Source organism: Alligator mississippiensis, chromosome 1, assembly GCF_030867095.1.
Source record: "Alligator mississippiensis isolate rAllMis1 chromosome 1, rAllMis1, whole genome shotgun sequence".
Lineage (NCBI taxonomy): Eukaryota > Metazoa > Chordata > Crocodylia > Alligatoridae > Alligator > Alligator mississippiensis.
The window spans coordinates 60,555,993-60,578,626 of record NC_081824.1 but is presented as its reverse complement, the minus strand read 5'-3'; the positions used below and the strand labels follow the sequence as shown (position 1 = coordinate 60,578,626).

The 22,634-nt window shown below is 42.3% G+C and overlaps 1 protein-coding gene across 5 annotated transcripts in view; it reads right to left on the bottom strand.

The window, feature by feature from the left end:
* Positions 1–22,634, bottom strand: part of COL19A1 (collagen type XIX alpha 1 chain) — a 393,720-nt gene that overhangs the window by 295,182 nt on the left and 75,904 nt on the right. For all 5 annotated transcript variants that reach the window (XM_059730850.1, XM_019496735.2, XM_059730868.1 and 2 more), the window contains one exon: positions 3,421–3,474. In XM_059730850.1, the coding sequence (XP_059586833.1) occupies positions 3,421–3,474 (54 nt within the window). The remainder of the gene's footprint in view (positions 1–3,420; positions 3,475–22,634) is intronic.

The following is a 22,634-nucleotide window of genomic DNA, read 5'->3' as shown; positions in this document are numbered from 1 at the left end:
ATCTTTAATTTATTCAGGTATTTACAAATGTAGACACCTATCTATAATGAGAAATGGAAAAAAAAATATATTAGTTTAGGTGCAGATGTGGGTAGTTGGTGTTTGCACATGATCCACCTCCCTGAAAGAATGAAGCAGAAGGTGGCTTGTATGCCATCTTTCTTCTTTAGAAACCAGATCTTTTGTCTCTATATCAATACATGAACTCTATAGATCTAATGATTAAGAAACTGGAAATCTTCAACTGCAGCATATGGCATTTCACCAAAGTTACATCTGACATTCCCCATTCTGTTTTTTCAGTGTCTCACTTTTTACCTTTTCCCCTTTCGCTGAGTTTCCTTCCCTAATTTAGAAGAGTAAAGTTTAAATGAGGTTAGCTAAAAAAGCAGGCAACCAACAGATGAGCTTCCTAACAGTATTTTGCCAAATTGTTCAATTGATACAGTATCATGTGCTACATCTGGGAATCAATTTCAAAGCTTTGAAATGCACAGATTCATATACCAGAAAATAGTTCTGGACTTTCCAGCAGCTGTCTGCGATGACTATGTTCTGCTTAATATTTTGACTGCTGTGGTTGGTACGGCCAACATCTTAGATATCATTTTTATTAGTGTGCCCAAGAAAAATTCTGTAGAATGAACACCAGGTAAGATACTAGTTCAGTTTTCAGTCAGTTTCCAGTCAGTTTCCTGAGCAGAGTGCAGTAAGCAAGACACAGGCCAACATACTGGACAACAAGAAGGAAAAAATAGTGAATAAGCTGCTCATTAAATGAAGCTGGTCTAGTCCAGGCACTGAACAACACAGATTCCAACACTGTGGGAAACAGTATGCAACCATTGAAGTAGAGGCTGTAACATAATACAGACACAAGAGTGCCTGACTAAGCTTGTACTGACGACCATAATATTTGATGTTCCTAAGGTCATAACTTCACAACTTTAACCATTAGTTTCACATAGGAATGTGGCAATACTTTTCAAACCATAATTTCATACTTAAAAAAAAAACAACAACCCAAATTCCCTCCTTTGGTTCCATGTTGACATTCACATCATTATTACTGGAACCTTTGGATCTACCACACAGAGCTCTGCCCCTTCAGCTGAAGGAGCAACTGATAGCAGAAGCAGGTTGTCACTCTCTGTAGACAAAATACAACTAGGAAGTTTGCATGTTGTATTTTTAATTTGTAGATAAACTCATTTAAGACACTAGATGGGATGCGTACACACTTTGCTGATGAGTTTCACAGATATTTGCTGATGGCAAGTAATGATGAGACTCAGGTATTTTTGGGGAACCCATATTGCCACCACATTCTCTGTAGAGACTTTAAAACTTTAGCAGTTAAAACTGAAAAAGATACCATCTCCTCCGAGCATGCTTAAGCATCTTGCAACTTATGGCACTGATTCAAATGTACGTGTATCCTTTTACTCAGAGGAGTGCACGTGTAGCCCTACTTTGCCACACTAGGTTCATTGTCCAAGCCCCAGCTACCCCACACCATAATCTCAGCCAGTCTACTCCAAGCACCCCACAACCAGCTCCGGGGCTCCATTCAGCCCCCGCACGGGGGCCTCAATGGTCCCCCTCCCCACAGTTTTCTTCCCTACAACAAACATAGCAGCTGGACTATGATAGCTATATCTAAATATATTTATTTATTAATAATGCATTTAATGTTAATTAGTGTAGTCTAGTTTATATCACATAATTGGTAACATTAAAAACAAGAAAAAATATAAGGGGGTACATGAGCTGAAACTTTGAGACAGAAGGGGTACACTTGTTTAAAAAGTTTGAAAACCCCTGCATTAGTACAATAAATATATTATTTTTTATCATATTTGCAAGACAGCTTATCGTAGAAAATTCTTGACCACATAACTGGAAAGATCATCTTCTTTATATACATGATAAAGTTCCATTCATTTCAGTTCATTTTATTAGTGAATTACTGTAGTGCAGTAGATTTCTGGGCATCTCTTGTAACTATGCATATGAATGCCTACTCAGATTTGTTACTGAGGTCTTTTTCCTGTGAAATAATTCTTTATTTAGAACTCACAAATGAATTAGGTTAACAATAAAAACCTTTATGTAAGTTATATAATAAAATCTAAATAAATGAAATTTAAGTGCTGAACACAGCATAAGTCAGAAATGAAAAAGAAAAAACATTTCACATATTTTATTTACCTCTCAAAATTATAAAGAATTAAAAAAAAATCTTTTGTATCATTAAGAGGCTTTCTATGATTCTCTTGATACTGAGTATTTATTGCAGCTAACAAGCTAGTATTCAAATTAACACTAAGAAAACCAAACAGTTTAATGAAAGTGCAAAAAGCAACATGATTTATGGTCCTAACTTCATCCACGCACTGAGGGCAGAAGGGGCTAAAAAGATGGTCAAGGGAGCCTGAAACAGCAATTAAAGGAAAAATGCCTTGTATTTGTTTCTAGTGACCCTCTCTAGTCTTCCGAGGATGTGTCACAATCAACTCCAAAGGGAAATTTGTTTAACATATTCTAGAATCTAGTTGATCAAGTGTGTCCATCCTTCTGGTAAAGAGAACACCAGAGCTAGCTCTGAGGGAGGGATTAAATAAGAGAAATCTACAAAAAGGAAAAATTCAACCTGGAAGATAGCAAGTGGCAATGCTGTTCTTGCCCTCCTCACTTAAATTTTATCAGGAGAAACTAGCTTTACATTTCTGAATCAGCACATTGTAGCAAGGCAGTCTGGCCCTTTAAATGGGGCAGCTGGCCTTACTAGGAGCCCAGCTGTGAGTGATTAGTTGTCAATTAAAAGCCCAAGGAGCAGTTTATGAGCAGGAAGTAGATAGAAGTCAGAGGAGCTCAGTTCTAGGAAGGGCCAGAGCTAAAGAACCCTCTCCTGACTCCTGGAAAAAGAATAAAGGTTTGCTTTACTCATTCACTTGTTTATTTGGACCAAGGATTACTGTTTTGTGTTATAAGGACTGGATGAAGTGCTCCCAAGAGAGCAAAGACAGATAGTGAGGTTTCAGGCACGCAAGCTTGCTTACAGACTGTTTGACCTGTCTGAAGTGTTGAAGGACTCCTAAGGGAGTAAAGCCCACTTACATGGTAGCAGACACCCCAAACCACTTACAGACATTTCCTGGCTGGAAAGCCCCTACCAGTTTTGAGACATACCCAATTGACTCCAAATGCAGAATTATGTTTGCTGAAGGATTACATCACTATGTTCACCTTTTCCATACAGTTTCTGGTATCAAGTGCCCAGCACTACATTTGCATTGACACATGATTCAATTCTGAGCCGATTTGTAATTTAAAATACAATATATTTTGTAGATATTGGGCAGCTGGAAGGAAGAAAACTTTGAACTATAATATGAAAAATGAAACAAGCTCTTTTACCTTGGAACCAGTAAAACCAGGTAGGCCAGGAGCACCTATCAGGCCAGCTTCCCCCTGAAACAAAATGCAATCAACATTATTTTTCAGCATTCCTCATGATTTATCCACAGTTAAAATTAGAGATCACTCCCAATTAAAAGGCTCTTCATAGACTAATAATAAACCCCAATAAGAAACTTTCCAGCTAGGTTCACTGGCAGATGGAGACAGAAACCCAAAAGTAAGTAAAGAGCCTGGAGACCTGGTTAAAAACTTAGCAAGAGAAAGCAATAATAGAAACCATAGCAATGTTCCCCAGAAGAGGATAGGACAGTCAGATACCTAAAACGTTTATATACTAATGTGAGAAGTAGGGGAAATAACTAAGAAGAATTGGAGGTCCTAATACAAACACAGGATTATGATGTAATTTGGGATTACAGAGAAGTGGTGAGATAATTCACATAACTAGAATATGATCATGGATGGGTATAGCTTGTTCAGGAAGGACAGATAGGGAAAAAAAGAGGTCTTGCCCTACAAAAATACAATGTACATGTGTATATGTATACAATGTACACCATGTTCAGTAGTGCAATATGAAGTGGAAGATAAGCCTGGTAAAAGCCTCTGGGTAAAAGTTAGAAGGGAGAACAGTCTGGAATGTCATGGTGGGCATCTGCTACAAACCTCCAAACCAGGAGAAGTAGGTGGACAAGACCTTCTTTAAATAAGTGATGGAAGCTTCCAAATCGCAGGATCTGGTTCTCATGGGGGCCTTGAATTACTGAGACATCTGCTGGGAGGGAAACAGAGAAGTACACAAGCTATCCTAAAAATTCATGGAGTACATTGGGGATACCTTTTAATGTAGGTGGTAGACAGGCCAACTGGGGGAAAGCTCCTCTTAACCTGCTGCTCACAAATAGGGAAGAGTCAGTTGCAGGTGAGAAGGCTGAAGGTAACTTGGGTGATAGTGACCATAAAATTAGAGTTCAAGATCCTAAGGGAACAAAGGAAGGACACTGGACTTCAGAAAAGCAGATGTTAGCAAACTTAGGGAACTACTGGAAATTGCCTGGGAGGCAAGCCTGAGGGGAAAAGGAGTCCAGGAAAGCTAGTTGTACTCTAAAGAGGCCCTCTTAAGGCTCAGGAGTACTCAATGTTGATGCAATGGAAGAATGGGAAGTACAAAAGGAGTGTACCAAGAGATCAGCCTGGCTAGAGAGCAATTTCTTCACTGAATTTAAACTCAAAAAAGAATCTCATAAAAAGTGGAAATTTGGTCATAGTACTAGGGAACTGTATAAGAGTATTGCACGAGCATACAGAGAGAAAATTAGGAAGACCAAGGCACAACTTGAGATGCAGCTGACAAGGGACATAAAAGGCAAAAAATGGGATTCTGCAAGTATGTCAGAAGTAAGAGGCAAGGATTTCTTAGGGTGATATCTTTTTGGTCCATTTTTATAGTTGGGATAAAGTTAGATAAACTTTCAAATGCATGTCATTTTTCATCAGGTCTGAGTAGTGAGAGCCAAAACAGCATAGTAAAAACAACAAAAACAAAACCAGTTCTAAGAGGAGGGAGAGAAATTCCCAGGGATAGCAGACAAAAAATGACCAGAGAAAAAGAAGTTGACTATTAGGAGATCAAGGCCCATCAAAAGAGAGGATGGTTTTTCTTGCCTTTAATATGTGGGGAGAATTCAGAGATCAGGTAAGTTATGAGTAATCTTTGGGACTTAACACCAATATTGGTTTTATGGTTCATTATAACCTACCTAAAAAAGAACAGGCATGTAAATGACTTATTGTCTACTACTCTTCTTATCCTGTAGTCTATAAATGCCTTCTTTCCTTCAGTGCTGCACTATAAAATAAATTACCGCACTATTTTCTAAGTAAGTCCCTGAAATACTAATCAAAGAAAAACACAGCTCACTACTATTTGCAGAGGAAGATCCTTCCAAATTTTCTCATAATAGCACCTCCCCAGAGAGTAGGATGACCCAGATTCTAGGTCTCGTTGGCCAGGGAAGAGCCTGAACCTACTTCTGCTTCCCAAGACAGCAACCTCACCACCAGGCCATGGGGTAGGAGGAAAGCAAAAGAGTGTCCTTTAACCCTCCTGCCTGCAACTAGCTCTTGGATAGCTAACAAGGGAAGATACATGGCATTCAGAGAAAAGCAAGCAAGCAAGAGACAGCTAGTATTTTGTGACTCAGCAAACCTGAGCATATCCTTGAAGGGAAGTTGCCCTAGGTTCTGGCCTCTGTTCCTACCACCACAGTGTTGTCTATCCATTTTATCAAGCATTTTGAAATGAGGACTATTTTTAGTGATGTAGAAATTGAGTGAAATGATCAACACTGTAATACCACAGGGCTGTACTAATGCCCTTTTATAACATGTACATGCAAAGCCAAAAGCCACTAATGGAATTATAACTTTTTTATATATAAATAAAAAAAAAGAAACACACATAAATTATTCTCCATTCCGAGCTTCCTAATCCCACTGGAATCTTTCCTGGTTTCTTCATGGAAACTTCTTTGCTAGTAGTTAGAACCACCTCATAAAATATTAATGAAATAAAAATATACTTAGCTGATACTTACTAAGACTTGCTCTGTGAATCCTGTAGATTAGTTATATCAAGAAGCCTACTCTAAGCATTATGACATTATCTTATTGCATTTAGGTATTCTTTGTTCTCCTTTCAATCACTGATCTTAGAACAAAAACGCATTTTAAAATGGGCTGAGATCAAGCGAAATCACCAATACTCAGCATCTCTGAAAATCAGGTCTTGTTGGCCCAATGCAGTATTGCTTTACTGCGGCCTGCCAAACAGCACAAAGGAGCAATGAGAGAGGCGTTAATGCTCGCTTACAATGCCCCAGTGGACAAGGGTTCCTGCTAGACACAGAATCTGTTTTATACCCAGGGGTATACCATACACCAGAAATTGCAGTAGGCTTTCCTGACTTATCCAACACCATGATGCAAATCAGTGGCAGAGTCATATTATAACTGGACCCTGGCTCATTCCCTACTGTCTCTTTTCTTCAGATTGCATCCAGTTATTACTTTTTTAAATTTTTCATTCATGTTGTACATGTAGCAATAAAACTTGAATGGCATATTTCATTCATTCAGATAAATAAAGGATTATGAAGTGTTATGCAGAGAACTGAGTGAGCTTGCCTGGGAACATCTGAAGGAAGAAGCTGGGGGAAGTAAGGCTGCATTATGTGGGGAATGCATGGCTTTGCTGCTAGTCAGTGAAGTGAATCTCTGATATGTGTTTGTTTGCAGCGACTGCTTGATTGCGAGTACATTTGATACTGTGTGTGGAGTGTTCCCAGGTGGGCTGTGTGTGGTTACTGGAGTGTAAAACAGGGCTAGGTTTGAACAAAGTAAGCATTATTCTGAGATGATACCTTAGACCACGCAGTCTTATAAAAGGCAGCCCTTGCTAATACAGTAAGCAATGAACAGAAGAGAAGCTAATAGAGTAAGTTTGTCTTGAAGAGATCCAGATGATCCTAGGAGCACTGAAGGAAGTGATATTTGGTCATATGATCAGCTCCCTGAAAGTGCTCTACAGCCATGCCCTGACAGAAATGCACAGCTGCACAGCACTTTAATAGTCCCCGTTCACATGACAAATTAACTCTCATTTAATGAGGGTTCAGATAAAGGTGCTCCAAAGCAGAGTGCATTCATTAACTTGTGTGTGTCCCTGCCCCTAGTGCTGTCTGCAGGATGAGGAGGAGGGAAAAGCTCTTGAGGGGAGTGCGTGTGGATTGGAGCTAGCCACCTCAGGCGGGCTCCAGTCCATGAACTCCCCCCAAATGCAGGCTGGAAATCCCAGGTCAGAGTTTCCTCCCCTGTTTTCTCCCTCCTCCCATCCTGCAGACAGCACTGCAGCTGAAGGGTGGCAGAGCAGGGCTATGGGAGACCAGCTGCAGACACACAGACTGTCTCCACTGGATCGGCTCCACAGTGGAGCTCGATCCCTAAGCCCAACCAAACAGCGAACATCTTTTGGGTCAGGGTGGGGGAGGAGGTTTGCTGTAACTCATGGTGCTTTCTGTGAAGTGCCATGAGGTGCAGCAGGGTGCTGCACATCTGTCAGCGCCCTGTGAGTTTTTCCTTTCTTCTCCCTAAAATGTTTCTCTGGCTCCTTTGAAACTAAAATAAAGAGTGATAGATCAGCTGTTATCAACTGCATGTGATTTGCGATGCTTATATTCTTCCCTGAAGGCACTAGATGGAAATAGCTTCATTTGCACCAAGAAGTCAGTAACCATATTAGAAGAAAAGTTCAAGGAATAGAGTGTAACAGGGAGCCATCTCAGGACTGGTCCAAACACTGGCATGCCCACCTGTCTAGGGCAATCCACCCACCTGCCTTTTCTGCCATACCTTTGTTACAACTAAAATTGTTCCTAGGCAGGAGGCTGCCCATTTAATTGTCCTGATGCCAAGGGTGAAATACATGGCTCTGAACCTTCCTTTATACCATGTCCCATGCCTCACAGTTAGCATCGAAGCCCACTATTACTCCTCTGGCCCTTTGGCTGAGCGACACTCGGCCTCTGGCCCACACTTGGCCTCAAGTGACCTACCTGGGCCACATACCCACTTCACTGGGGCTTCTACCCAGCCCCCTTCACTGGGGCTTTTGGGCCTCAGGCCTCACAGTGAGCCTGGGTCCTGTCTCAGGTCCCCTTCTATCAGCCTGAACCCCACATCACACCCTGCTCACTGGGCTTTGGTTCTGTGCTTTTCTGTCCGGGTGTGGTCCACTAACCTTTCCTCTACACAGGGTCACCAACAAGGCAGTGGGGTCTGAGGCTTTCCAGCATCCTATACTTGCCTTTCACTGGAGAGGCACAGGTGTGGCATTTCCTGGAAACTGCTCTGCCACAGGCAGCCCCACCACACCATCCTCCCCAGTACGGTATAGTTTTAGGTTATTCCCTGGGACCAGGAACCTCTTCCATCCCCATAGTTCCTACCCTTGACCAGGTGTTCTGGACTTTGCCAGCTGGGTGATGTTACTCCAGCAGCTTCCCTACAGCATCTGCCAGCTCTGCTTTCAGGGCCCAGCCTTATACCCAGGCTCCCCAGCCTTGTCACCAATCAGGCAGCCTACTGAGTACCATTGGACTGCCTGATTGGATCTGCTCCCACCTGCAGGCTGCTTGTCACCTGCTCAAACCCCTTAAAGTGGCAGGCACAGCCTGTGCTCTGCCACAGAGGTACAACTATCCACCTTGTGCATTATCACAGACAAGACTTCATGGAAAGCAGTTTCAGGTTCCCTGCATTGGAGCTGCTAGTGAGAATGCTTCAGAGGAAACAACTGATGAGAGGGATCAAAGATACACACCACAGATAAGGAGGAAGGAGTCCAGGGGTGAATCCAGAGGGGTGCAGTGGTATGGGTAAATCCCTCTTTCTGTAGCAGAAGCAGTAGTACTTTTTTTTAAAGTCCAGAACAAGGTAAAAGTTCCCCCTCCCTGGGCACGTCTACACAAGATATTTACTGCGCAGTTGACTAATTAACTGTGTAGTAAATGTCTTGGTGTCCACATGTGTGTCCCTATTAAGGCCCATGAAACTAATAAACTCTGCAGCAGGGTAGTAATTGTAAAATACAAGTACTACCCTGCTGCAGATGCTTTTCATGCACAGCAACACATGTGTAGATGTTGCCCTAGCTGGCTGGAGCACAGGGCACTTCAGCTCAGGGCTAGCCAGCAAGCAGCCCCCATGCTGAAGCACCCTCATGCCTCAGCCAGCCATTCCACAGCATGTGGAGCCTGGTCAGAGCAGCCCTGGGCTGGCTTGTAGGCTGACTCCCCAGATCTTCAGCCAGCTCAGGCTGCTCTGATTGAGCTCCATGTGCTGCACACAAATTAACTCTGGAGTAATATGCTCCCAAGTTTTTTTGCTCCCAGGAGCACATTTAAGCAGTGCACCTGGGAGTAAAAAAAAAACTCTGGAGTGATAAGCTCTGGAGTTTATTCATGCACATTAACTACACATGTAGACATGCCCCCTGGATGTTCCCTGCAAGCCTAGAAGTAGGTGCAGGGAAGGGGAACCTGCCCACCCATGACCACCAGTGCTGCTCCTGTCCTGATCTGAACACCTGTGCAACCTTGGCTGGAGCAGGATAGGATCTCCCCGAGTCCCAGGGACAGCACAGACAGCAGAAACATTGACAATAGCTGGTAGGTGCTGGGGAGGGCAAAGGAGGGAACATGACAAGCCTGTAAACATGGAGGGGAAGGAAGTGAGTATTCTTACCTTATTTGAGGCTTAAAAGAGCTCCTGGCTTCTGGTCCCACAGTGTGCTCTGCCCACCCTGGTGGGGGAGGGAGGGAACAAAGGAGGCTGGGAGTGGAGGCTATATATAACATGTATAAATGCATCAAGTATGTGCTAGTACAAAAAAATCCTATTTGACTGCCCTACAATAGCCTACTGAAAAGATAAAAATAGTCCAAATAAAAATCATGAAACACTTCCTTCAGAATACAGTATCAATAAAAAGCAAGTAGGCCTTTCTGTTCAGAAAAGGTTCTAAAAGATTCATAAGCTCTTACGGATGAACAATTTAGAAAATTAAGCCTAGCCAGTTGGATATTTATATCAGCTGTATCAACACAGTAGAAGAGATTTTCCTGTAATATTAAACTGGACAAACTGATAGGGTTTTTTTTAATAACTGTTCTTGTTCCCTTAAAAAGGATGTGTCGAAAAGAAAGTTGCCTTAGACTTATGCAACACTGTTTGATTTATTGTTAGCCCAGCTATAACAAAGCTGTAAAACAAATATAAGTCCTATTAAAGTTTTCAAAGAACTGGAAATTCATTTAAACTCAACTGACCTTATTGAAATAATATTTGAAAAGAAAATTGTGCTACATAAAAATTGGTCTATAACACTGGCAGATTCCTTGGGTTGTAAGGAAATATGTTAAGGCTGTTTAATAAATTAAAATATAGATTTTTCTGATTAATAGATTAATAGTAACAGTTAACACCTCTAGTGTAGGACAGTAGACTAATAGAAAAGTAGGGCTGGAAGGAACCTCCAGAAGCCATGTAGGCCAAACCCAACATGAAACAAGATAGGCCCTATCTAAGCCATCCTGTACAATCCATTAGTAAAACTACACAGTCAACCTTGACATTACTGCAAGGCATAAAACCTTAACCTGCCACAGGTAAAGCAAGTGGACCAGGGCAGCCTTCTGCATCAAGACTTAAAATATGCTTGAAAGATCCCAGGAAGAGGACCATGTCCCCTTTTACAGAGGAAGACAAAAACTACCACAGTCTGTGCCAATCTGACCATGGGGTAAAATTCCTTCCTGACCCCATATATGGCAATCAGTCTGACCCTGAGAAGAGAGAAGACCCTTTAGCCAAGATTCTCTGAGTTTTAAGACCCAGCAGAAGCATTGGTACACTTAGTGACAACCTCCAGCCTTGGCTGCAGCCATCCCATAGTGCTTCTAAGGAAAGCAAACAAAAACAAACCCAAAACAAAACCCCATGACACATGTAGTAGCTGGACGAGAAAGGAAAATCCTTCCTGGTTCTGTGTAGCAACCAACAAAACACAGAAGCATGGGAAATACCTGTACTAGAACACAGGCAGATCTTTGGATAGATGATCCCTGGACAATGCTTCTGCAACATCTTCTTGAGCACTTGTGGTGACAAGAGATACCACAACTTCCCTAGCAACCTATTCTACTGCCCTACTGTTCTAACTGTGAAGATGTTTTTCCTGATATCCAATCTAAACATACTTTTTTGCACCTTCAAGCCATTAGTCTGTAACCATGTCCTATTCTCTGGAGCAGGAGTTTTCCTCTTCTTAATGGCAACTCTTCAAATATTTGAAGCCTGTTATCATGTCCTCTCTTGAGTGCCTTTTCTGCAAGTTGAACATGACTGTTTCCTTCAACCTCTCCTCATATGACTTGCCTTCTAAGCCCCCTATTATTTTTGTTTCTGCCTCAGGACACTCTCTAACTTATCTATGCTCTTAAAAATGTGAAGCCCAAAACTACACATAGTACTCCAAATGAGGCCTACCTAACCAGTGCTGAGTAAAGAGACACTATCACCTCCTGTATCTTGCACTTAATGCCTCTATTAATGCATCCCAAAACTACATTCATCTTTTGTGCAGCTATATCACACTTCAGGCTCACATTAAATCTGTGATTGACCAAGCTTCTTCTTGGTAGTGCTGCCATCTAGCCAAGTGTTACCTATTTTGTATTTGTACTTTTGACTATCCATCTCAAGGTGTAGCACCTTGAATATGTCAGCATTCAACTTTACCCTGGTAGCTGCAACCCAGCTTTCTAATCTGTCAAGATCCTTCTGGATTGTGCTCCTGTCCCCCAGCACATTCACATTCCTTCCTAGTTTCATGTCATCTGCAAACTTGCTAAAGAGGCTCTCAATTCCAGCATCCAAATCATAATAAATATGTTGAAGAGCACTGGACCCAGGACAGACCCCTGTATGACTCTACTCTAAACCTCCTGCTCTTCTGACCTAGGTCCATTTATAATTATCCTTTGCTCATTGCTATGAAGCCAGTTGTCTATTCACCTTAAAGCTCTTTTATGCAGCCCACATTTCTCCAACTTGTTTATGAGAAGGTCATGTAGGACAAAAGCCTTGCTCAGATGCAATATGTCTCCAACATTCCCTACATCCACCCAAGTATAAAGAAGAAGATCAACTTTGTTTGGAATGATTTATTCTTAGTAAATCCATGCCGGATGCTTGGGGATCTGCCTTTTCTTCTCCAAATGCTTGCAAATGGATTTCCTTACTAGAATAAGTTCTAGTAACTTCCTGAGGATGAAGTTAAAGCTAACTGGTCGGTAGTTCCCTGGGTACACCCTGTTGCTTTTTTAAAGAAGCTCTTTTCCAGTCCTCTAGGACCTTGCCCATGATTTCATAACTATGTGCGATTCATATTGATTGCCATAATTTCATAAATATTATAGCCAAGGGCTCTGAGATTGCTGATCTTTGAGAGCTCAGAAAGGAAACAGAGCTGTTCAATCCCTGTGCCTCCTGGACTAAATTTGCTCTATGATTTTTTTTTCAAGCAGATTTCACCTATTTATTCCTTCCATCTGTTCAAGAATCAATAGGCCAGATACTCAGCTGATGTAAGTTGTACCTCTACTTGCACAAGCTAAAGATCTAGCCCAAGATGCAGATCTAACAATACTGAGTACAAGAGAAGCCAAGACTTTTAAGGAGGACCAATAATATAGTAAATCAACAGGAATAGAGGTGATGATAAGAATGTCCAAACAGGAATATAACTCAGACCAATGTTTGTTCTGATAACATGTGATGATATACTTGTCTAGTTATAAAACTTGTGCCAACTACTGGCAAGTCTAGTAGTTCAGCGAGATAATTTTCATGTCTCTTGACACTTGGAAGTGTAATTTTTTTCTCTCAGAATTATATCTCCTTTTTGCAGAAGCAATGGCTTTTGACATTTGATATATTTGAGGGATGAGCTAATAATCCATTTGGATTAGAAGGATATATGCACCGGGTGCTTAGAATTTGATGAGATACTTTTCAGATCTCTGAATCCAAACACACCCTGTCTAAAATCAGCATGTGATCAACATGGAACTTCCTCCTAGCCAAAACAATTACAAGGCTATCTCACCATTTCTAGCTTTGGTAGCCTTACAAAAGGGTGTAGCAGCTTAGTAAACTATCTCCATGTCCCTTTACTGAGTGTCTTAGAGTTGGTTCGCACATCTCCAGTTTAATTTTGGGGGTAAACATCAGAGAAGGCTTCAGGGGCAATAAGCTACTTTCAGGCTAACTTGCCCCGTTCTCCCGCAGCAATATAGAAACAAATCAAGCTACCATAAACTTTGCTACCATGAGCCCTAGTACACATAACAGAGGGCCCTTGTACATGTGATAAAACTGCCCCTTTCTGTGGTTTAATTGCTCTTTTTAATTATTTAATTGTGTAACGGTGTACATGTTTGGCGGCATATTACGATTAAATTTCGCAGCAGCGTACATGTGCGGCGGTCTATTTTGCTTTAACTGACTTTTTTACATAGCAAACTAAAACATGTCCCATGTATTTTAATTTGCTACATAACAAATTACAGCAATATCAGTCATGGGTACAAGGGCCCTACCTGGAAAAGGCAGTGGGGATGGTGCGTGAGGCACTGAAAGCCCAGGTGTGCTTCGGGAAGCTTGGACTAGGTGGGCTTCCAGCACCCCATGCACCGTCCCTGCTGCCTTCTCCAGCTGCCAGCATACCCAGCCCCCACTCCTGCCACCTTCCTGCACTGCCTCAGGGGCAAGCCAAACCATTCCTGGAGGGGAAGGGGGAGGTCCCAGATGGCGGGAAGGCAGCAGAGACATTGCATGGGGTGCTGGAAGCCCGCCAAGTCTGAGCTTCCCCAAGCAGCACCCCATGCACCACTAGATCCGGTAGATGGTGCCTCCATGCTGGGGCAGCACCCCCACAGCTAACACCCTGCCCAGGGGGCCCCAGGGGATGCCACCGCCACAGAGGGAAGTAGCCCGCCCCCCCCCTGCCCACAGCTCAGGGGCTGCATGACCTGGTGGCAGCTCATATGGGTAGGCTCTGCTGAGGAAAAAAAAAGCAGCAAGGAACCTGCTTTTTTTTTCCCCCCCAGCAGAGCCTGCCCATATCTCCTGCAACCAGTGGGTGAGCTGCCAGTGGGCCAAGTGGCCCCTGAGCTGCAGGGGGCTCGGGTGCTTCCCTCTGTGGTGGCAGTGGCCCCCCAGGCAGCACCCATGCAGATAGCACCCTGCCTGGGCAGTTCTGGGGTCCACAACACTGTGGAGGGAAGCACCAGGGCCCCCTGCAGCGCAGAGGACACTTGGCCCACTGGCAGCTCACTCCCTGGAGACAGAAGACGGGACACACTCCAGGAGAAGACAAAATAAAGATCAGACCTCTTGCAGCTTTTTTCCTTTTTTCTCAACAGAGCTGAGTCCTGAACACCATTAAAACCTAGTGCTGTCTGTGCCTAGTCAGGTTTCAGCTTCATGGGGTGCTCATACATGTGCCAGGGGTTTAGTTCTCCCTAAACTGAAACAGTGGGTCTTTAATTGGTGGGGGTTTAATTGTGTTGATTAAAAACCCACTGTTTCAATTCAGGGATTTCTATCACTGTGACAGAACAGTGATGGCCCTGTCAGCTCATGTCCCCCACCACGGTGCTGCAGGCAGACTCTGACAAAAAAAATAAAACCAACTAGTGAGAGGCCCGATACTTATTTTTTTCCCTGGAACTTGCCTGTCTCTCCTGAGGCCGGGGGGAGAAGGGGGTGGGGTGAGCTGCTGGCAGGCTCTGAGCTGCAGGGGGGCCTAGTGCTTCCCTCTGCGGGGGTGGTGCCCCCTGGAATTACCTGCATGGGCTGCAAGTGTGTGGGTGCTGCCTGGGGGGCGCTGCCACCACAGAAGGAAGGATCGGGGTCCCCCACAGCTCAGGGCTCACCGGCAGCTGGCCCCACCCCAGCCGCAGGAGAGGCGGGCAGGCTCCAGGGGAAAAAAATAGGATTGGGCCCCTTGCCGCTTTTTATTTTTGCAGAGACTGCCCGCAACACAGGGGTGGGGGCGTGAGCTGACAGGGCCATCACTGTTCTGTCACAGTGATGGAGGGCCCTAAATTGAAACAGTGAGTTTTTCATTGACACAATTAAAATCCCACCAATTAAAGACCCACTGTTTCAATTTTGAGAGAACTAAACCTCCAACATGCGTACAAGCACCCCATGAGGCAGAACCCTGACTTGCCACAGACAGCACTGAGTTTTAATGGTGTTCAAGATTCAGTGACAACTAGTTGGGAGATGAGCTCTTTCAGCTCAAATGCTGGTCCACAGTAACTAGGAAAAATACACCATCCAGTGTCATTTAAGGTAAGTGAATTATCTTAAGTACAACCTTTTCAGCACCTGCAAGAAGCAGCTGAGATTAGCAAACTGACCCCTGAAACTAGGTCTGCCACTGGACAATGCTGAAAATTACCACAAAACACTACTGGGGGGGTGGGGGGCACATGGCAGGTGTGGGTGTTGGCAGAGTGAGGGGTGGATTTTAATCACTGTTTTTTGTTTGGATTTTTTTTAAAAGCGTAGATTATTTGGGAAAGTACATACAGGAAACAAGCACAACATTTCATTTCCACAGGTCTTGGCTTGTTTCTTTCCTGTGGGGTTCAGCAAAATGCCACTAGCAAACATCTTAGCAGAATTTGTACCGTCTGGTTAGGAATCCCCCCTGACCATTTTGCAGCACTGGCTACAAAACTATCACTGCAATTAGCTACACATTTTTGTTAAAGTTCTTGTGGTATCATCTTTTTCCAGATCTCTGGCTTTCATTACTAGACTGGAAAAATGTCCAATGTAAATGAAATGAAAAATGGAAAATCACAAAGGAAAAAACTGACTGAAGCCAGTATTATGCTACATGTCCTACTGCCTATGGCTGCATTGGGTTCACATTAATCAAAAGTGAGTTATAGGGCTGCACTCCTACAACTGCTGCTGGTTCTATTTTGTCACAGTTGTGTCCCCCAAAGCAAATACTAATGAACACCCCAGAAGAGCCATGTTTCTTTCACTAATCCTTATTAAAAGGCCAACTCCCAATGTAGGCTGGGTAATTTAAATAATTTCCTGTAAAGACATTCAGAAATCCTTCTCTTTTAAAAAAAGGTAATATGGAACACTCTTTGGGAGCTCACAATAAAACTAAGAAGGAGTTGAACTTGAAAAAGATCTTTGCTAGTGTGTTAATTAACTTTCTATCTCTCCTTTTCTTTCAGGAGTGTCTATTCTCTATATAGATAGACATTATTAATAGCTCTTAGGAGCAGCTATTTTCTTTTCTTCCTCACTCATGCAGGACCCAGCAGAATGGAACATTATAACTTCTCTGTGTTAGCATAATGCAAATACAGAAATAACAGGTGTGTGTCACTATGAGTTTTGATTACTTTTTTTATACATGCTTACTTCTCCATGACTCTTGGAAGAAGCTTTCAAAGACATAGACAGCTACATGCCCATGTCTGCATCATTTGAGACTGCAGATAATAAGAGCACTTAAGCAATTACAACATCTTCAAAACTTGCAAAAACGCAGCAAGAAAATATTATATATATAGAAGCAATGGATAAAATTGATCCTGCCCTATATAGTAAACTTACAACATGAATGTTTATCCCATGCAGTATACTCTTCTACATCAAATTAAAACAATCTAGCCCATGTTTGTGGAGGGAAATAACAAAAACAAAAAACAAAACAAAACAAAAAGAAAGAAATTATGGTAAGTTACAGTATTAAGGGGTAAAAAGTGATATCAGCACTAAGTCTGTGAAGGCAAATAAATCAGCTGACTAGGCTCTCTATAGCAAATGTAAAAATCCGCTTCTGTGAGCTACTTGATAAATACAAGTCAAACACCTGTGTACCAGCTGGACTGCATGTGTGTCACTGCTGAACCATCTGCAGAACACACCCTGTGCCAACTGCTTTACTTAATGTAGTTTGGGAATGGGAGTACATTAGAGAGAAAGTCAACAGTGGAATTAGCAGCACTTCTAACTTGTTGCCTTCTTGTATTTCTATTTTTGGAAGCCTTATGCCAGTGCGGCAGTACTGACTGCTGATTAAGCAAGACCTGGCCTAGCCTCAGCCAGTCTCATTCAGCTAATCATTTCAAGTTTCAAACATGTAACCTGAATTGCACATGTTCATGAGTATGGATTCTCAATGAAAATTTCAATTTGGTCCTCTCTTGAAAATAAATCACAGTTTTGCACCTGTTACTAATTTTCTCTCATATAAAGTACATAAACATATACTGTTTTTATGCCTTAAATATTAACATAGGTGGCATAACAGAAGGAAATTCACATTTGAGGGGGACAACCTTAAAGCAAATAAATTATAATTTTACCCCTCAAAAATTACTGTGGAAAATAGAGTACAAAGGCTCTTAGCCTAGGCACTAAAGACTATTTTAAAAATCTTTCCCTGTGTTCTGCCTTGTGAATTTGGAGACCCAACGAAAGTCATTACAATTCAGAGTAACCAGCAGTATCCCTTGTAGCATCAACAGAATTCATATTCCATATAATTTTATTAGGCTGAGAGAAAGCTTTTAAATTTTCTTTAGAGGCAAAAACTTAAAATAGAGGGCATTAGCTAGAGGGAAAATGTTGTTACATGTAAGAAGAAATAAGAAAATTAAAATAAATCAAATGATTATTTTTAAATCATTTTTAAGAATCAATGAATTATTCATAAAATCTGAGATCCTGCCTTTGACAAAGTTCAATTGCTAACTGCTAACAATACTCAAAAGGAAATGAAAGAACAAAACAGAACATGCCTGACAAGTTGTACAATAGCAGGATGGTGGAAAAACTTATTAATTTTAGCAACTTGTTTACTTTCTGGAAGACAAAATTGATAATCTATATGATTTTATTACAAACCTTTCAATGGGTTCTTCTTAAAGTCCTAGCTTCTGCAGTCAGGTGATTATTTGAGAGTATCAGTTTTAACTTAAACTTTCCAGCCCTCATGACTGGAGATAAAAATCATGAAAATGTGACACACTGTACCCTAAAGGCACATAGAAATAAGCCAATGTGTTTAACATTTCAGAAAAGTCTTCAATTTTTAAGTCTCTCTCTTAGTTTTCAGGGCCCTGACTCATGCTTTTTGAATACTTCATTTTATCAACACTGAAAGCACGCAGACATTGCTCACTGCTTTTTAATCTAGGATTCATACTATAACACATCTATGTCTTTTATTACAGTACAAAGGGGCTTGCTTGTATTTAACAACTTAATAATTTTTTATGTAAATGTTATGCAAGGCAGCAACTATAGCCTGCTGCAAGCTGCAGCCTACTAATCTATTCGGTTTTCAGAAGCTCATAACCCTCACACATTTTTGGGTCACGTACACCTTTTTAAATTTGTTATAAAGCTGTGTACAGGCAGTCCTCGACCTACAACGCTTCTAATTACAACGTTTTGCACTTACAATGTTTATAAATTGACACCCTGTTTCAACTTTACGACATCAGTTTCAACTTTACAACACTTGATCCAATGCAATGCCACACCAGCAAACAAGTTTGCTGTGTCGCTCAACTCCCTGGAGAACATCTGTCCAAACTTCCTTGGACACTTTCTTTAAGAAAGCAGACAAGACTCCAGAAAAACCTTCAGCCAAGACTCCTGAGAAGACTCCAGCCAAGAACCCTTCCAAAAGTCCAACCAAGAGCCTTTCAAAAAGTCCAGCAAAGTCATCTCAAAGAAGTCCTTCCAAATCAATATGATTGCTATTTACAATACAAATACATTAATGTAGCTATATTAGCAATCGATCGAGTACAAAATTCTGGGGTATTTTTGGTGAAAAAAAGGTATTGGGCCTTGGTTCAGGAACCAATCCCCCATTTATAACGTTGTTCCATATGAGAAAATCGGTTCCGAGTTACAACATTTAGACTTAAGACGCAGTTTTCAGGAACCAATTGTGTCGTAAGTCCAAGGATTGCCTATACTCCTATGATTTTGTTATGGCTAATAAAAAAGGAACACTCATGTTAGCTACAACCAAACTGTAACCTCCCTGACAACCTAAAAGATATTGTAGAGTTGTTTTTCCTTTTTTATTGTTCCTTTTCCGCTATTTACATTCCCTCTTTCCTTTTTTCTACTTTTTTCATTTCTTCCTCTCACATAGCATCACGCCCCCAGAGCTATGCATACTCCAGTTTGAGTACTGCCCTAAAATGGGATGATGACCTTGCTTTTGCACTATGCCACACATCCTTACATAACAGCAGTCATTGCACATAGTGGTCATGTACCATTACCTACATTTTTTCTAGTAACTAATACCTTGTTTCAACTCCCAGAAGTCCTCCCACTGCATCTCTATAGCATCAATGCTAGGGGAGCCAGTGGTGCCAAATTCAAGCTGTGGCTGGAACTTTAGGAACCCCAATAAAGGAACAGGTAGTTCTTAATTTAGAGAGAGATGCAAGGACAAGGAGCGGATATAGAGGTCCCTTCTACCCAAGGAAGTCAAAGGAGAAAAGTACTAATGCTGCATGAGTAATGTGCGGGCATGAACCTCTCCTGTTGAACTGCCTTGACCAGGGGTGCTCAGCCTTTGGCCCCCTTGGAATACAGCTCACAGGGTTCCCCACAGGTTTGGAAATTTGGCAGCAGAGGAGCAGTGTCAATGCTGCCACCCCTCCCTGCTGCCAAAATCTTAAGTCCCCTGGGGCAGATCTGAGCTGGGCCATAGCCCCCCCCCCCCCCCCCCCCACCCGACTGCCAGATTGGAGCTGGGCCATGTCCCCTTCCCTTCAGGCTGCCAGACTGAGGCTGGTCCATACCCCCTTCCTCCCATTGGGCCAGACCATGCCCTTCCCACTGTATGCCTGGTTTGGGGTCAGGCCATGCCCCCCCTTTCCTCCCCAACCCTGTTCATGGAACAAGGCCATGCCCCCTTCCTTTCACCAGGCCAAGTTGGGTCAAGGTCAGACCCCCTTCCTCCTGCAAAGCTGGGCCATGCCCCTTTCCACCCAGAGGGCTGGACTGGGGCCAGACCATGCCCCCAGCAGGGCTGGATCAGTCATATCACCGTCTCTCCCCTCCCTGGGGGTAGGTTGGGGCCAGCCCAAGCCCCCTTCCACTGTGCGCCTGGACTGGAGCCAAGCTGCCCACCAAATGGGTCTCTGCTGGATATAGCCCTCAGAAGTACTGAGCACTGCACATCTGGCCTGCCAGCCAAAAAGATTGAACACCACTGGCTTGGACCACTGCCCTAGAGAGGACCTTAGGCAAAAGGCCAGCTCGCCTGTCCAAGCTTGTCCTGGATAATACTTCCAACCAATGAGTATATGATTTTTTTTTAGTTTGCTCATCCTCACAGAGGGTAAATCACCACTGTCTAGAAAGGATTCTGTTATGAAGGAGCCTGTCACAGAGACACTGCGCAGTACCAATAAGTATCAGTATTTAACTCAACTGCAAATTTGCTGCAACTTTGATTTTAAGCAGACCATAGGAGCCAAAGCTCCTCTAGTCTATAGCCTATAGAAGCCAAAGCCATGCAGTTTGTGAAGCAAGTGAATCATTTTATATATATATTGGACAAGTCAGACAGTTTAAAAAATAAAAGGGAAAGGAGATTTTGCATCAATATTAGACAACAGAGAAGCCATCATCAATAGCATTCTCTTCAGTGACACCCAAGGCTGCCTGTGGAAGTAATTTGATTCCATATGGTTCCTTCTGAAGAAGAAAAATGCACTGCTGTGGGTGTGTGAGGTTTAAGAGTTTGGGAACCAAAAATAATGGAAAAACTTGGTTGTACATAGAGCTTGTGAACTGAAAAATTACCTAATATGGCAAAGTCAGTCAGCACAGCTCTATGAAAGCAAACTTGTGATCAAAGGCTATTCAAACTACAGCTTGCAAATTAAAAAAAATAAAAAGAGGTAATGCTTGCTGAAGCAGTATAATACATCTTTGAAAATGTAGTAGTCAAATGTGAGCCTGTCCAACAGGATTTTTCACACAACTCACTGAAGTATCTAAGCATGCACATTTGTGTCTTGAATGGATTCAATATGAGATAAACTCTTTAGTAAAAGTATGTGCTGGCTTCACTAAAAACAAGTTAATAAAAAATAGAGAGGTCTTAGATATACAGGCAAGTCAGACCAATTTTGCTGTAATAGTAGATGAGTGCCTGACCACCAGGGACCTAGTTTTCCGTTCGCCACAGAAAATTGCAGAAAAACATGAAATCTGCATTTTTCCACAACCTACCCAAAGCACAGCAGCATCCTGTGGTGAGCAGCACAATTTCTGCTCTATTTTATTTTTGCTGTGGTTTTTGCTCCTCAGCCAATCAGCAGTACACCCCTTCCCAATGCTGATTGACCTAGAGGCAAAAACCATGGTAAAAATAAAAGAGAACAGAATTAGTGCTGCTTGCCATGGGGTGCTGCCCACTTTTCATATATTATGGAAAAACAGATTTTTGTATTTTTAGATGAATATTTTCTGCTTTTTTCCTGTGAAAAACTCAGATCTCTGAAGATCACGTGCCTTAAAATAGCCTTTAAAAGCAAAACTGTCTCCACAAGTGCAAATTTATAGCAATCCTTTTGGACTAAACTCCATGACTTCTTGTAGAGTAACTATTTTTTTTTTGTATCTGACTGAGCATCTACTATGCTTAGGAGGGAAAGCAAACATTGAGAGTTGTCCAACTGCTAATGCAGTAACCAAAATTCTTTGGCACTGATGTATTCACAGTCTAGAATCAGGGTAGGCAAATCTGACCTGTGGGATTGGGCCCGTAGCAGACTCCATTTCCCAGCAACCCCTGCCCATATCGCTGCATCTGGTTTCCATGGAGATGACAGCAGTGTCTGATTGTGATGTGCATTTAAACAGAAATTATTTAGCCGTGGATTTCAGTAAATCCTTAGATGTGAAAACATGAGCTAGTAATATAAATATCCTCTTTAAGGACAAGAAGTTCCTGCAAGGAATTAAGGCCCTACTTTATATAAAGAATTAATTTACATATGTTTTATTAAAGGTTATAGAAGAGCAGTCCAACATAACATAAAGACCTCAACAGTGGAGCAGGCAGATGAAGAAGGCATAGTTTTCAACAGCTGTGAAGGCAGATGAAGGCAGCAGTGGAAGAGTAACTTCAGTCATCTTGGATCTCCTTGCTACTGGACAAAGGCTTCTCCTCCACCAAGATCCGTGTGGTTGCCAATGTGCAATGGCACCCCACAAAGACAAGTCCATCAAATACCATTGGAAGAAACACTACCAAAAGCTCCTGAACCAAGAATCAATTGTGACTGATGAAACCATAGAATCCATCCAATAGCATTTAGTATGGGAAGCACTTGCCAGTCCACCAACCTCTAAAGAAGTCCACTGGGTAATAAGACAGATGAAGAACAACAAAGCAACTGGACCTGATGGCATACCAGCTGAGGTCTTCAAAGTTGGAGGGGAAGCTATGACCAACAAGCTCCACACACACTTTCTCAAAATCTGGAACACTGAGG